At 46.1% G+C, this 16,394-nt stretch overlaps 1 protein-coding gene across 1 annotated transcript; it reads left to right on the top strand.

Annotated features, from left to right (window-relative positions):
• The first annotated feature begins 48 nt into the window (after positions 1–48).
• On the top strand, positions 49–14,913 carry ADRA2A (adrenoceptor alpha 2A). The gene is made up of 2 exons (XM_089653092.1): positions 49–3,079; positions 14,653–14,913. Exon 1 carries the CDS (start codon positions 1,578–1,580, stop codon positions 2,880–2,882), a length of 1,305 nt encoding a protein of 434 aa, XP_089509218.1. The 5' UTR covers positions 49–1,577; the 3' UTR covers positions 2,883–3,079; positions 14,653–14,913.
• Positions 14,914–16,394: the final 1,481 nt, after the last annotated feature.

Here is a 16,394-nt window from a genome sequence, read left to right as displayed (position 1 = left end):
GTTGCCTGTTCTCTGCTCTAGCACTGACTGTGCTGCTATATATGAGTCCAGTGCTGGGAGCTCATACAGCAAACAGGAGCTGAATCTGTTCACACAGGCACAGTCATCGGCTGCTGTCTGCCAACAGGGACACAAGGATTGCACTGGGCAGTTGCAGCCTGACACAGGACCCACATACTTCTCATTCACAGGGACAGCATCCAAATCACTGTTCTGACTTAACTGCAAGAGGAAACAGCACCCAGATCAGTCTTCTGACCCAACTGCAAGCAGAAACGACAACAAGATCACTGTTCTGACCCAACAGTAAAAGAAGAAGTATCCAGATCACTGTTCCGACCCAACAGCAAAAAGAAGCAGTATCTAGATCATTGTTCTGACCCAACAGCAAAAAGAAGTAGTATCCAGATCACTGTTCTGACCCAACAGCAAAAAGAAGTAGTATCCGGATCATTGTTCTGACCCAACAGCAAGGAGAAGCAGTATCCAGATCACTGTTCTGACCCAACAGCAAGGAGAAGCAGTATCCAGATCACTGTTCTGACCCAACTGCAAGGAGAAGCAGTACCCAGATCAGTGTTCTGATCCAACAGCAAGCGGAGACAGCACCCAGATAAGTGTTCTGAACTGATGGCGAGAAGAAGAAGAAGCACCCAGTTCATTGCTCTGACCCAACTGCAAGCAGAGACAGCACCCAGATCAGTGTTCTGAACTGATGGCGAGAAGAAGAAGAAGCAGCAGCACCCAGTTCATTGTTCTGACCCAACTGCAAGCAGAGAAAGCACGAAGATCAGCGTTTTAAACCAACATCAAGAAGAAACAGCACATTCGATCGGTGCCTGATCCAACAGCAAGCAGAGGCAGCACCCAGTTCTTGTTAAGACATCACCCATACATCACAACCAGTGACAGCACCCAGACAGCACCCAGGCTGAGCAGAGACGGCACCCAACTATTGCACTACTGAGCTATAAACAGACACAGGATCCAAGTATTGCACCCAAACTGGACAGCATCTAGGTGCTCTGGAGAGAAGCCCTGGGCACACATCAACCCTCTGGACACAAGACTTTACTGGAACAAAGATTTGTTTTTCCCTACCACCTCTACCTGTACACAGAACTTGAAGCCTCTTCTACCTGGACACAAGACTTGCTGCTACCTATTTAAAGACGACTTGCATCCTCTGTCTGGACACCTGAGTGGTCACACTAGGAATCCAGATGACTCTTATTAAAATGATCTCCCTTAGGTGACCCATCATGTCTCCTAAACCCTTCCTTTAACCCTTGATGCTACAGGCATGTTGTGCAGCTCATCCAGATGTCCAGACAGGTAAGAATCTGGACTACGTTACTCAGCAAATAGAGGTGGGGGGAGGAGAACAAAGACTGAGAGAGAGGTGCAGGGAACGATGTGTCACACCTGTGTGGAGTAGTAGAGGCAAGGAGCCGGTGTGCAGAGGAGGAGGTGGACATGGCCGACCCAGGCTGCTGCTAAGAACTCTCGCTTGTGTCTGGTTCAATGTCACTCCCCAACAAGTCTGCTGAGCCCAGGGGAACATACACTAATATTTCATGATTAACTTTGAGAACCCGCTAGCGGCAAGGGGGGGCATCTCTGCCATGGAGTGCCTCGGGGACTGTGCCAACGGCACCCTGAACAATGGGACTAATACTGAGGAAGGAGGACCCCCATACTCCTTGCAGGTGACACTGGCACTCATTTCCCTGGTGGGTATTCTCATGCTCTTCACAGTGTTTGGCAATGTCCTGGTGGTCATCGCAGTGTTTACAAGCAGAGCTCTCAAAGCTCCTCAGAACTTGTTCCTGGTCTCTTTGGCCTCAGCAGACATTTTAGTGGCCACACTGGTCATGCCCTTCTCTTTGGCCAATGAGGTGATGGGCTACTGGTACTTCGGCAAGGTGTGGTGTGAGATTTACTTGGCTTTGGACGTCCTCTTTTGCACCTCCTCCATTGTGCACCTGTGTGCCATCAGCTTGGACCGCTACTGGTCCATCACCCAAGCCATCGAATACAACCTCAAGAGGACCCCCCGACGGATCAAATGTATCATAGTTATCGTGTGGGTGATCTCAGCCGTGATTTCATTCCCTCCACTCATCACCATCGAGAAGGAGAGCGGCAAAGAAGAAGAGCCAAAGTGCAAGATCAACGAGGAAAAGTGGTACATCATCTCCTCCTGCATCGGCTCCTTCTTTGCCCCTTGCGTCATCATGATCCTGGTCTACATCAGGATCTACCAGATAGCAAAGAAGAGAACCAGGGTCCCTCCCAACAAAAGGAACAACGGCGAAGCTGAGAAAAGGCACAATGGCTACGCTGACAAGGACTTGCCAGTGAAACTCAATGGGGAGAAAGCCGGGGGGTCAGGAGGGGAGCAACACCAGGAGCCAGAGGCCAATGGGATGGACCTGGAGGACTCTTCCTCTTCTGATCATCCTGAAGACCAAGAGCAGTATTCCTCCAAAAAGAGAGCAGACAAGGCCCCTAGGAACAAAGGGAAGACCAAATTAAGCCAGATCAAACCAGGGGACAGCTTGCCTCGGAGAGAGGAGGAACGAAGTGCCAAAGCCTCCCGTTGGAGGGGCAGGCAGAACAGAGAGAAAAGGTTCACCTTTGTTTTGGCCGTGGTCATTGGAGTATTTGTAGTGTGCTGGTTCCCCTTCTTTTTCACCTACTCCCTCATTGCAATCTGCAGCAAGAGCTGCCACGTTCCTGAGAAACTCTTCAAATTTTTTTTCTGGTTTGGCTATTGTAACAGCTCCCTGAACCCGGTTATCTACACCATCTTCAACCATGACTTCAGGAGGTCCTTCAAACGGATTCTGTGCAAGGGGGAGAGGAAAAGGATTGTGTGATTCCCCACCGACAGCACCCCAAACTAAAAAAAACAAAAAACAAAAAGAAAAACTAATACCCTAAATTCGGGATGCCTCTTACTCTTGGGGCTCCCTATCTCCTCCAACAACCCTTCATCTTATCTCTTGTGTTGTTCAGAGAAAACTGTGCACTCAGTCCAAGCAGTGTGCCTTTCCTTTTTGCAAGGCATGCAGCTGTAAGTGAACCTATGAATGCTTAATTATAAATATATTTTACTACTAAAATCATCATTCTGCATCGTTCTTGTCAGGTATCTGCTTCTTGATGTATTTTATTTTTTTTATATATATTTGTAGTTTTATTTATATTTAAAGGGTTGAAATCTGCCGGGCCCAGCAGTTTTATTGCTCCTTGCAACCACTCAGATTTGATCTTTTAATTTTTGACCTGCCATAGTGAACCCCCAAGGCAAGGGTTCTGGTTGGTTGCTAGGAACAACAGCTGCCTGTTTATGTGCTCCGGCGCTCACAAATTAGCGTGTTTATGCTGTTGTAAGTCAGTATTGTTAGCTTCACTTGGGCTCCGGCACATTGTTGTGTTAACCCATCGTGCTTTGTTTTCCTCCAGAGTTTGCAAAAAGGGCTTTTTAGACAAATTTGCTGCCGGTGGGTGGGTGGGTGGCATTGTGTCATAGCCATTTTTTTTTGTATGAAGCAGCTAATGGGGGCTTTTGATCCTCCACTTGTAAAAATGGGGCTTTGATTTTATGGGGTGAAGGTGCTCACTAGTCACCCTCTGGAACTTAGAAGATAGGAGACTTTGGGGATGATTTACTAAAGGAGTTGAGACTCTCCATCCAATACATTTTTTTGTATGAAGCAGCTAAGGGGGGCTTTTGATACTCCAAGATGCACCAAAAAAAAAGCACTTGTAAAAATGGGGCTTTAATTTATGGGGCTTTGATTTTATGGGGTGAAGGTGCTCACTAGTCACCCTCTGGTACTCATAGAAGATAGGAGACTTTGGGGATGATTTACTAAAGGAGTTGAGAATCTCCACCCAATAATTTTTTTTGTATGAAGCAGCTAAGGGGGGCTTTTGGTCCTCCAAGATGCACCAAAAAAAAAGCACTTGTAAAAATGGGGCTTTGATTTTATGGGGTGAAGGTGCTCACTAGTCACCCTCTGGTACTCATAGAAGATAGGAGACTTTGGGGATGATTTACTAAAGGAGTAGAGAATCTCCACCCAATACATTTTTTTGTATGAAGCAGCTAAGGGGGGCTTTTGGTCCTCCAAGATGCACCAAAAAAAAAAAAAAAAAAAAACTTGTAAAAATGGGGCTTTGATTTTATGGGGGGAAGGTGCTCACTAGTCACCCTCTGGTACTTATAGAAGACTTTGGGGATGATTTACTAAAGGAGTTGAGAATCTCCACCCAATAAATTGGAGTCGTGTTTGTTTGGATGAAATAAATAAATAGGAATTTGCTTTTCATGTGATTGGATAATTGCAGTCAATCATCACTTGAGTGATTGATTCTCAACTCCCATAGTAAATCAGCCTCAATGTTTGACAGTAGGGAAGGTTTTCTGGCATTTATTAGATTTGCTCAGTCTTTAATATCATGGGGGGGGGTAAAAATATTTCACCCTCGATGAAAGTATTCTTGTTGTTCCCATCATAACCTCCAAATCGGTCCAAAGTATTAAATGAGGTGAAACCCAAGCATCTTATTGTTGCCTTCTTGCGCAGAAAGTCTGCTGAAAGGGTTAACCCCGGCGGCGTGGCACGGCGGTTGCTGTTTGTGCGCAGCAGGCTAGCTCTGGTCTTTAACCATTCTTGTGCTGGAGGGAGGGAGCGGTAATCAGGTTCTAAAGCGCCCCCCCCATCCCCTCAGCTGTGCCTGGCTTCTACACAGCCATGCATTTCCACTTGAAACGCAGCTATGTTGCATAATAGATCAGTATCTCCGCTAGCATCTTTGACACAACGGCGAGGGACCGCTGTCAAGCGACTGCAGCCGGTATTAATGAATTCATGATAGAGGGAAGGACTAGTAATTAGGGTGCAATGCCTGACCTCACTATTAATGTGCAACTCACTGAAAGATGCAAAATCCAGACAAGGTAGTCTATTGAGTCGTGGAGGCATTGCAGGGATGGTGGGAACCCCGCATAATGGGCACAGCAGGCATACAGACCCCGGAACTCAGCACAGGAGATGGTGGGAACTCCTCATAATGGGCACAGCGGGGTACAGACCTGGGAACTCAGCACAGGAATGGTGGGAACCTCATAATGGGCACAGCGGGTGTACAGACCTGGGAACTCAGCACATGGATGGTGGGAACCTCATAATGGGCACAGCGGGTGTACAGACCTGGGAACACAGCACAGGGATGGTGGGAACCTCATAATGGGCACAGCGGGTGTACAGACCCGGGAACTCAGCACGGGGATGGTGGGAACCTCATAATGGACACAGCGGGTGTACAGACCTAGGAACTCAGCACAGGGATGGTGGGAACTCCTCATAATGGGCACATCGGGGTACAGACCTGGGAACTCAGCACAGGGATGGTGGGAACCTCATAATGGGCACAGCGGGTGTACAGACCCAGGAACTCAGCACAGGGATGGTGGGAACCTCATAATGGGCACAGCGGGTGTACAGACCCAGGAACTCAGCACAGGGATGGTGGGAACCTCAAGATGGGCACAATGGGTGTACAGACCTGGGAACACAGCACAGGGATGGTGGGAACTCCTCATAATGGGCATAGCAGGTGTACAGACCCGGGAACTCGGCACAGGGATGGTGGAAACCCCTCATAATGGGAACAGCGGGTGTAGAGACCCAGGAACTCGGCACAGGAATGGTGGGAACCTGTCATAATGGGCACAGCAGGTGTACAGACCCAGGAACTCGGCACAGGGATGGTGGGAACCTCTAATAATGGCAACAGCAGGTGTACAGACCTGGGAACTCAGCACAAGGAAGGAGGGAACCTCTCATAATATAAACAGTGGGTGTACAGACCCGGGAAATCGGCACAGGGATGGTGGGAACCTCATAGTGGCATCAGCAGGTATACAGACCCCGGGGCTCAGCACAGAGAAGTTGGGAGTTCTTCATAATGGGAACAGGAGCCATACTGATCCAAAAACTCAGTGTAGGGAAGGTAGGAACCACTCACAACGGGCACATCAGGTGTTAGGACTTTAGGGATACAGCCCAGGGATGGTGGAAGCCTCTCATAATGAACACAGGAGTTGTACACACTAAGAAACTCAGTGCAGGAATGGTGGGAACCCCTAATCATGGGAAAAGCAAGTGTACAAACCTGACAAACCAAGAGATGTAAGAAAATGTCAGGGGGTCTAAACTGATCAGTGGCAATCAAATACACATTTGGCTATATATATATATATATATATTTATATTCAGTCCAGTTATGTATTTATGGAATGATTCAATGGATTTATAAAAATAAATTCACTTTCTGAAAACCCGCGAGGGATGGCACTGTGAGCTGAGCGGGGCTCTTTTTGCTTTGCACTGTGTGCTGCTGCTCTACCACTGTCCAATCAGCACTCTGCAGGAGGGGGCGGGTCCTGGACCAGGCTGTATTGCTCAACTGCCCTAGAGAAAAGTGAGGTCTTGGACCCGGCTAGCCAGTCTGCCTGGATCCCAGACTGGCTGTGCTGGATTAGGAATCCTTTGGCAGGTAAGACAGCTCACATGTACATATTTCAGCCGTATTTGTGGCCCATCACTAAATATACTGTACAGATCAGCTGTGTCTATGAGAGAACATTCTGTGTTTTGTGTCATACGAAGGACTCTGCAGCTGTTTGCACAGTGACTGTATACAGTGACAGACACCTTCACTGCAGAGTGTATTTTCCACTCAGTTTCCTTCAAACAGAAGCATTTTCCATCTTCAGACTGATTTGCAATTGAGCGTCAATCAGATAGTGAAGCAATTTATGAAGCTGATATCCGGCCTTGCACAGTGGTACAGGCTCTTCTCCTGTATTGATATTGTGCACTCTGATTTCACTGCACACTGTGAGCTTCTCACAGTGTACATTAGAAGCTGCAGAAAATTAGACAAAGCTGCCTCATCTCATTTCCTTGCTGGAGGACATCCAGCATCATCTAGCGCTTTCCTCCCCAGCCTGGCTGTCCCTGACCCACCCCTTTCATTCATTGGATCTCAGTTCTTTCAATCATGGAGTCTCAGCATCACATCAGGCATTGCCCAGGGCTGACTGCATGCACACATAAGCAGCTTAGGAATGCCTGCTGCACCCAGCAAAGCATTTTTACATATTTGTATGGCTTCTTCTACTGCTTGTACCAGGGGCGGAGTGACAACTCATGGGGCCCCCGGGCAATAAAGGATCATGGGGCTCCTGTGTCCTTGCCCAAACTCAAAAAAGCCTATGAAAAAGGTACCAGGGGCATCTAATGGGGCCCCCTACTGACCCCGGGCCCTCGGGCAGTGCCCGAGTTTCCAAATGGTCAGTCCGCCCCTGGCTTGTATCAAGGCTGAGAGGAGTACTGAGCAGGGGCGGACTGACAACTCATGGGGCCCCCGGGCAATAGGGGATCATGGGGCCCCTGTGTCCTTGCCCAAACTCAAAAAAGCCTATGAAAAAGGTACCAGGGGCATCTCATGGGGCCCCCTACTGACCCCGGGCCCTCGGGCAGTGCCCGAGTTTCCAAATGGTCAGTCCGCCCCTGGGCTGAGAGGAGTACTGAGCAGGGGCGGACTGACAACTCATGGGGCCCCCAGGCAATAGGGGATCATGGGGCCCCTGTGTCCTTGCCCAAACTCAAAAAAGCCTATGAAAAAGGTACCAGGGGCATCTCATGGGGCCCCCTACTGACCCCGGGCCCTCGGGCAGTGCCCGAGTTTCCCAATGGTCTGTCCGCCCCTGGTACTGAGGCAGGGTGCCGTGATGTTTTCAGGAAGCTATGTACAGCACTCCCACCAGCCATGATCTGCCTGCATTGCATAGAGACCCAGTGATGACATCACTGGATCTAAAAATAAGGTATGTAATGAAAACAGAAAAATGTTATTAAAAAAAATAAATTTGCTGCTTTTTTGGGGGGGAAAGGAGGACCAGGGAAGGCTACATGAAACTTCAGCTGTAAATGTATTTGTAGAATTGGTCCAAGAGTGGCCGTCGTTGGACCCGATAAAAGCCAGCAGGTCAACTGATTGCAGTAAAGAGATTGTGCAGCCAAAGTCGAACACACACATTACGGTCTAATTGTACAATCGCCCTTACCCTCAGTTCACACCTAAGCGTTTCCAGCAGCGTTTTGCAGAAATGCAGTACAGTAACCTGATTTCCTATGAGACACGTTCATATCTCCGTGTTTTCACCCGGTGCGGTTTTTGGAAAGGGTCAGGGACTTTTCTGAATGCAAAAAGTGTTTTTGGTTCTACAGACTTCAATGGAAACACTGCAGAAAAGCATGTATTCACGCTTTTTTGATGCGTTTTAAATCTACCTAGCAACAAGAAAAATAAAAAAAAAATTAACCTCCCCCACCTCAAAATGCGTCAAACGCAGGTGCAAAAATGCAAAACGCAATGCAGAACACAAACAGTTGTGTTTTTGGTTCTACAGACTTCAATGGAGACACTGCAGAAAAGCAGGTATTGCGTTTTTTTCATGCGTTTTAAATCTGCCTAGCAACAAGAAAATGTTAAAAAAGTAAGCTCCCCCCACCTCAAAATGCGTCAAAGGCAGGTGCAAAAATGCAAAAAGCAACGCAGAAACGGCTCAAACGCAACTTGCATAGGTGTGAACCTAGCCTTAGATTTTCACCTACCCATATACAACCAGTTTGTATCCCGTCAGGCAGGCCCTGGCACTGCATAGTCATCGGTAATTAAAGCAGAGCTCCACCCAAAAGGGGAAGTTCCGCTTTAAGTCTTTGTCCCCCGCTCCTCATTAAGGATTGGCACCTTTGGGGAAGGGGGGGGGTACCCGAATTTGACAGGTACCCGCTCCCACTGCCTAGGCGATCGGAAGCGGAAGTCGTCCTCCCCCCTCCCTCCCCGTAGTCTTCTTGGACACACAACAGGTCCCAGAAGACTGCAGGACCATTCAAAAAGCGCAGCGCTTCTCACGCATGCGCAGTGGGCACCCAGCTGTGAAGCCAAAAGCTGTCACAGCTGGATGCCCACACTAAAGAAGCCGGCGCCAGGGAGAGAAGACGGCCGGTTTGAGAAGACGCCCAGTGAAACCAGCGGTGGTGAGGTACAGTTTTTGCAGCTGCTGACTTTTATTTTTTTTCAGCTGGAACTCCACTTTAAAGAAGATTGTACAATTAGATTGTAACCTTTATGGACAGATTTAATTTCTCTACAACCTGTAGCCAATAGTACCGTTGAGTTTGTTGAAAAAGGCTAAATGCTTTTACCATAGGTGCGACCAGGGGCGGACTGACAACTCATGGGGCCCCCGGGCAATAGGGGATCATGGGGCCTCAAAAAAGCCTATGAAAAAGGTACTAGAGGCATCTCATGGGGCCCCCTACTGACCCCGGGCCCTCGGGCAGTGCCCAAGTTTCCAAATGGTCAGTCCGCCCCTGGGTGCGACTGTAGCAGCCACCTTCAAAAGAGGAAGAAGCCATGAAAGTAACTTATGAAGAGCCGGACATCTCTCTCCATGTATGGTGTAATCTGCTCGATCCTGATACAAAAGCCACAATCCGACTAGTTACTTGTATTGGGCCACTGCTGGTAAAGAACAAATCCACCCAGATTAAGAATCACTTTCAAAATCATAGGTGACCTCTACAAGCCTTGTGGGCGAATCAGGTCAGAGAAGGAAGTCCCAAGTGGAGGAATTCTTGTCAGTTTGTCCAGATCAATAAAGTTCTCAGTGCTAACTTTTCACTGAGTGCCGCCAACTTTCTTTTTTTGGACTGAGTGGAGAGTTTGGTGTTGAGTGTAATTGCATTGTGTGGACTAGCTGGTTTGCTGATCAGACACTATTCAGGTATTTTTCTTTCTAAGTACACATCTGAATCCACACTTAAAATACATATATGTGAAATGTTTTACCGGACAAAATATTTGCAACTTTGTCCAGCTTTGTGATTTATCAAGCCCCTGCCACACTGCACATACAGAAGGTGTCACCACTGTTCACTACTCAAGTTTCCTAACTCCTGCCTGCTTCATGGGTTATATAAAAAAAACAAAAAAAAACAGTAGTATCCTCACATTGCTTCTTCACCCTCTTCTAGGCTGCCTAGGCCTCCCCCCCCCCACACCTTCAGCCCCCAGTGTCTGAAAACATACCACTACTGTGCAATGCTATGAAGCCTGGTTGGCTTATATATTATAAAGACATATTTCATAGTTATTCTGGCCTAAAAAAGCATCCTCATGCAGTGCCTTCACTCTTGTTGGCTGCCTGGATACTTTCTCCTAAAGCTCCCAGTGCCTGAAAACCTACCAGTACTGTGCAATGCTATACAGCCTGGATGGCTCACTGCACAAAATCCTCCACTATTTTTGGGTTGGTGGGCATAAAATATATATACACACACTGTATTGCCAAAAGTATTGGTTGGCCAGCCCTTACACGCACATGACCTTTAATGGCCCCCCAGTCTTAGTCCGTAGGGTTCAATATTGAGTTGGCCCCGCCCTTTGCAGCTATAACAGCTTCAACTCTTCTGGGAAGGCCGTCCACAAGGTTTAGGAGGGTGTCTATGGGAAGGTTTGACCATTCTTCCAGAAGTGCATTTGTGAGGTCAGGCACTGATGTCGGACGAGAAGGCCTGGCTCACAGTCTCCGCTCTAATTCATCCCAAAGGTGTTCTATTGGGTTGAGGTCAGGACTCTGTGCAGGCCAGTCAAGTTCCTCCACCCCAAACCCGCTCCTCCATGTCTTTATGGACCTTGCTTTGTGCACTGGTGTGCAGTCATGTTGGAACAGGAAGGGGCCATCCCCAAACTCTTTCCACAAAGTTGGGAGCATGAAATTGTCCAAAATGTCTTGGTATGCTGACTCCTTAAGAGTTCCCTTCACTGGAACTAGGGGGCCAAGCCTAATCCCTGAAAAACAACCCCACACCATAATACCCCCCCCCCTCCACCAAACTTTACACTTGGCACAATGCAGTCAGGCAAGTACTGTTCTCCTGGCAACCGCCAAACCCAGATACGCCCATCGGATTGCCAGACAGAGAAGTCCAATTGGTCACTCCAGAGAACACGTCTCCACTGCTCTAGAGTCCAGTGGTGGCATGCTTTACACCACTGCATCCGACGCTTTGCACTGCACTTGGTGATGTAAGGCTTGGATGCAGCTGCTCGGCCATGGAAACCCATTCCATGAAGCTCTCTACACACTGTTGTTCTGCTAATCTGAAGGCCACATGAAGTTTGGAGGTCTTTAGCTATTGACTCTGCAGACAGTTGGTGACTTCTGCGCACTGTGCGCTTCAGCATGCGCTGATCCCGCTCTGTCATTTTACGTGGCCTACCACTTGGTGGCTGAGATGCTGTTGTTCCCAGTTGCTTCCACTTTGTTATAATCCCACTAACAGTTGAGCGTGGAATATTTAGTAGCCAGGAAATATCACGGATGGACTTATTGCCCAGGTGACAACCTATCACGGGACCACGCTTGGAGTCACTGAGCTCCTGAGAGCGACCCATTCTTTCACAAATGTTTGTAGAAGCAGTCTGCATGCCTAGGGGCTTGATTGTATACACCTGTGACCATGGAGGTGATTGGAACACCTGAATCACATGATTTGGAGGGCGGGGCCAATACTTTTGGCAATATAGCGTGTGTGTATATATATATATATATATATATATATATATATATATACACACACACACATACACACACATATATATACATACATACACACACACACACACTGTTTATACATTTATTTATTTTACAAAGACAGATTTCATGCAGTCATTTTGGCCTAAAGAAACTTTCTCACGTAGTTCCTTCACTCTTATTGGCTGCCAGTGTACTTTCTCCTAAAGCTCCCAGTGCCTGAAAACCTAGCAGTACTATGTAATGCAGTGAAGCCTTGTTGGCTCACAGTGCTGAATCTTACACGCTGTGACCAGTTTGTGCATTTTTTTTATTTTTGTTTATGCCTCTGAACACAGCTATGTTAGCTAATGTGCCCATGCATGCACATGCAGGCTTAAACACGTATTTGCGCACAACAGACGGGGTGCAAAGACAAATTCCCCAAATGAAAATGCATTGTAGTGGCTAGAGTAAATTAATATTCTGGCCAATAGGATGAGTTTACATACATATTCCTCTAAATGCCATACAGCGTAAACACGCATAAAACACAATTATGCATCAAATTACCCTTTTTTTTTTTTTTTTTAAGAGGGAGTTTTGTACAAGCCTCATGGTAGAAAGGTCAAGAGTTCTTTGAAGTATTGTATTATGCCCATGTGCATGAGGTCTAATGCCTGGTACACACCATCAGTTTTTTTTTGTTCAACCCATCGGGTTGGTCAAAAAAAACTGAGGAGCTCGGAAAGAGCTCATTGTACCAACTATCCAATGTTAGTACAGCGATCTCCCCGCTGACCTATTGTGTTCTGACACAGGGACTTCTCCCTGCCATTGGCTGCCAGCACTGAACGGCTGCCAATCAGATTCTGGTTTTCCAGTATGGCCGTTTGATAGAAGCTGGCAGTTTGGCTGGCTTCTGTCAGACAGGCTGGTGTACACAAGAGCTGAATGTCGGCCAGTTTCTGTTGAACCAGCTGATATTCGGCCCGTGTGTATGGGGCATAAATCAGATATCTGTAGAGAATTGTGGGAAGATAATATGAAGATTTCAGGAAGTTATACTTGCTCACAGTGCAGAATGTCTCCCGCTGTCAGTATGATATCTCCAGGGGATTGTATGAAGATAGGAAGGACCACATACAGTCATCTGCTGGTCTTCAGGCAGCCTTCTCCTTGCTAGCTACGTTGTCGGACTACCACGGGGAGGGGGGGGATTATTCCCCTTTATTTTCACCAGGCTAATTTGGTTAGAGTTGTCCCTTTGCCTCAACTGGGATTTGGTTGCTGTGGGCAGAGATGCCAACTGTCCTGGATTTGCCAGGATGGTTGTCTCACCAGTGCTGTGTCCTGGGCAAAGTCCTGGAATCACAGCAATAACCTTTTAGGAGTTACTGCATATATGCAATAAACTACAAAAGGCATGAGTTGCTGCGATCAGGGTAGCAAGTGGGCAGTCTCTGCATATTTTGGAGGTGGGAAATGGGTGGGACCAACTCAGTGGGTGGATATCCTATATTTAGAAGCAGGGCCTGGGCAGCACCAATCCATAAAATGCCCATGGCCACCTGAAAAAATGGGTGGATGAAATGCAGACGGTGGGTGAGGTGAACAGTGTTCTGGGATCCAGGACCATTGGGTTGCCACGTACAGGGGCAGACTGACCATTTGGAAACTCGGGCACTGCCCGAGGGCCCGGGGTCAGTAGGGGGCCCCATGAGATGCCCCTGGTACCTTTTTCATAGGCTTTTTTGACCTTGGGCAAGGATACAGGGGCCCCATGATTCCCTATTGCCCAGGGGCCCCATGAGTTGTCAGTCCGCCCCTGGCCACGTACATATGAAGGGGGCAGAAGACCATTCTTATTTCAGATGCTTTAATAATTAAAATCAAAAAGCTTTTTTCTGGTTCTGTAAGTGAAAAGCGACATGTTGCCCGTTTGTAGACTTGGGGGTACAATGTGATGGGAAACCTTCCAGCACGGTGCTGAATACTATACTGAAAGTACATAACAAAATTGGTACAACAATGGCTCCAGGTTTATAGGCCAAGAGTCCATCTAGCACAGTGGTTCTCAACCTTCCTAATGCCGTGACCCTTTAATACAGTTCCTCATGTTGTGGTGACCCCCAACCATAAAATTATTTACCCAGTAATTATAATTCATGAGTGTCGTTTTACCTCCAATACTGCTGCTTTCAACACAGTAGCTGCTTTTAACAGAGTAGCTGCTTTCAACACAGCAGCTGCTTTCTACACAGTAGCTGCTCTTTACACATCGGAAATATGTGTTTTCTGATGGTCTTAGGGACCCCTGTGAAAGGGTCGTTCGACCCCCAAAGGGGTCGCGACCCACAGGTTGAAAACCACTGATCTAGCACATCATTTCAATAAGAACTGAAATGATAAAACCAAATTGGCAACAAACATCAATGTCCATTTCTCATTGGTGGCCAACCTTCCATTAATGCCAGTTGAATAGAGCTGGATGGATTAAAGGGCCATTAAACCCCAAAAATTTATTATTTTGCAGCTTACCAATCATCAGATGTGGTGGGTGCATTTGTTTTGGCCCCTTTCACACGGATGTTCGTTTTTCACCTGTCCATTTACGGATGAAAAACGGACACCCATGTGTTTCTATGGACTAGCAGGTGTAAACAGATGCTCATCTGTTTACATCCATTAATGTCCGCTTCCATTAACATCCATTTTTTGAAAGGAAGAAAACCCTATTTCCTTCCGTAAAAAAAAAAAATGGAACGGAAGAAAAACGGATGTCAACGGATGTAAATGGACATACAGTCCGTTTTTGCATTGGTAAAGGATGTAAAAAAACAGAATAAAAACAGATGTAGACTGAATTAAACATTAAAGTAAAAAATGGATTAAAAAACGGATGGAAACTGATGAAAAACTGATGTGAACTGATCCGTTTTTTCTTGAAAAAAAACGTGACTGAACTGTTCTCTCTTTTTTTTTAGGCCTGTTTCACCTGGTGGTCTGGCCAGTAACACACTTCCTGTATTAGAGCGCCCCCACTGTGGATGAAGGAGCACAGAGGGCACCTTTGGACAGCAGCATTGTCAGTCTGTGGGGATGGTAGTGTTAGATGTACTAGCAGATTTGGATACACTAACAAATTGAAGCCAAAGTCTAGCACACACTGCAGTTACGGCAACAATGTTTTTTTTGTTAGGATAAAGGTTTTTCATGAATAAATAAAAGCTGATCATTGTAAGCAACCATGTCAGTGGTAAATGGTTTGTCTCAACACTCTAACTGATACATTTGCAGGGGAGCTTGTTCTGTTGAAAAACAACAGCCAGATCACCAGGTGAAAATAAATGGAAGAAAGGGTTTTTTTTAGGCTAACACAGCCATCACATCTAAGAATTGGCAAGCTGCCATATAAGAAATGTTTGCTTTTGGTTTTAATATTGCTTTAAGCCTGGGTTCACATATGTGTGGTGCGCATTCCATGTACCGCATTCCTGTGCAAATCACATGTGATTTATGTGCGGTGCGATTGGAGCTGTACATTTTGTATGGCTCTATTCGCACCGCACCAAAAAGGTGCAGGATCCTTTTTTGGGTCCGCACTAGAATCAGATCGCATGGGTATTCACACCTATGCGATCCGATTCTGCACATCGCACTGCGTTTTGCCAACCGCTTTCAGCCTGTTAACTTGACATACACACCTGCAGCGGTTCGCATGAACGGGGTGTGATTCTGATGCAGTGAGGAATTCGCACAGAAAATGCTGCAAATTCTGCACCGCATCAGTGTGAACCCGGGCTAAGTCCTTAACCAATTCAATACCGGGCAATTTTACACCTTCCTGCCCAGGCCAGTTTTCAGGTTTCAGCGCTCTCACACTTTGAATGACAATTGCGCGGTCATATAACATTGTACCCAAACTAAAATTTTATCATTTTCTTCACACAACTAGAGCTTTCTTTTGGTGGTATTTAATCACCGCTGGGTTTTTTATTTTTTGCTAAATTAACAAAAAAAGACCGAAAATTTTGAAAAAAAAACACGTTTTTCTTTGTTTCTGTTATAAAAGTTTGCAAATAAATAATTGTTCTTCATAAATTTAGGCCGAGATGTATTCTGCTACATGTCTTTGGTGAAAATAACCCAAATTAGGATGTATTATTTAGTTTGTAGGAAAGTTATAGAGTTCACAAACTATGGTATAGATCTGAATATTGATCAATCCTGAAGTACTGACGGCCAATCTAATTTCGTCAGGTCCAAGAATGTCAGAACAGTACAGATATCCCCCAAATGACCCCTTTTTGCAAAGTAGACAGTCCGACGTACTTCATAAGAGGCATGGCGAGTTTTTTGAAGTTGTATTTTTTTTGTCAGAATTTTTTGGAAAATGAAAAAATAAAAAGTTTTTTCACTTTTTTTTTTACATACTGTCACCAGTGCAGTACAGCGTCATCATATAACTGGCATGGCGGTGATCAGGGACACTGACTGGTGACAGTGTGAAAAAATATATATATATATTTTTATTTTTTTTTTATTATTTTAAATTTTTTATTACTTTTTTTCTTTTTTTTAAGATTTGTTTTTCATATTTCACTATGACCAAAGTAGTACAATGTTACCATAGTAACATTGTACTACTTTGGGGAAGTGATCAGTATTTTTTTTTTCTTTTTTTACACAATTTGCTTATAGGAAAGAATTACTTTGCTATAAGCAA

This window comes from Staurois parvus, unplaced genomic scaffold (genome assembly GCF_062004578.1).
Source record: "Staurois parvus isolate SC_StPar_1 unplaced genomic scaffold, SC_StPar_1.0 ptg000697l, whole genome shotgun sequence".
NCBI classification, from domain to species: Eukaryota; Metazoa; Chordata; class Amphibia; order Anura; family Ranidae; genus Staurois; species Staurois parvus.
This window is presented reverse-complemented; position numbering and strand designations above follow the sequence as displayed.

Excerpts from the sequence above, each read along its gene's own strand:
- ADRA2A (XM_089653092.1), top strand. The coding sequence starts at position 1,578 with ATGATTAACTTTGAGAACCCGCTAGCGGCAAGGGGGGGCATCTCTGCC.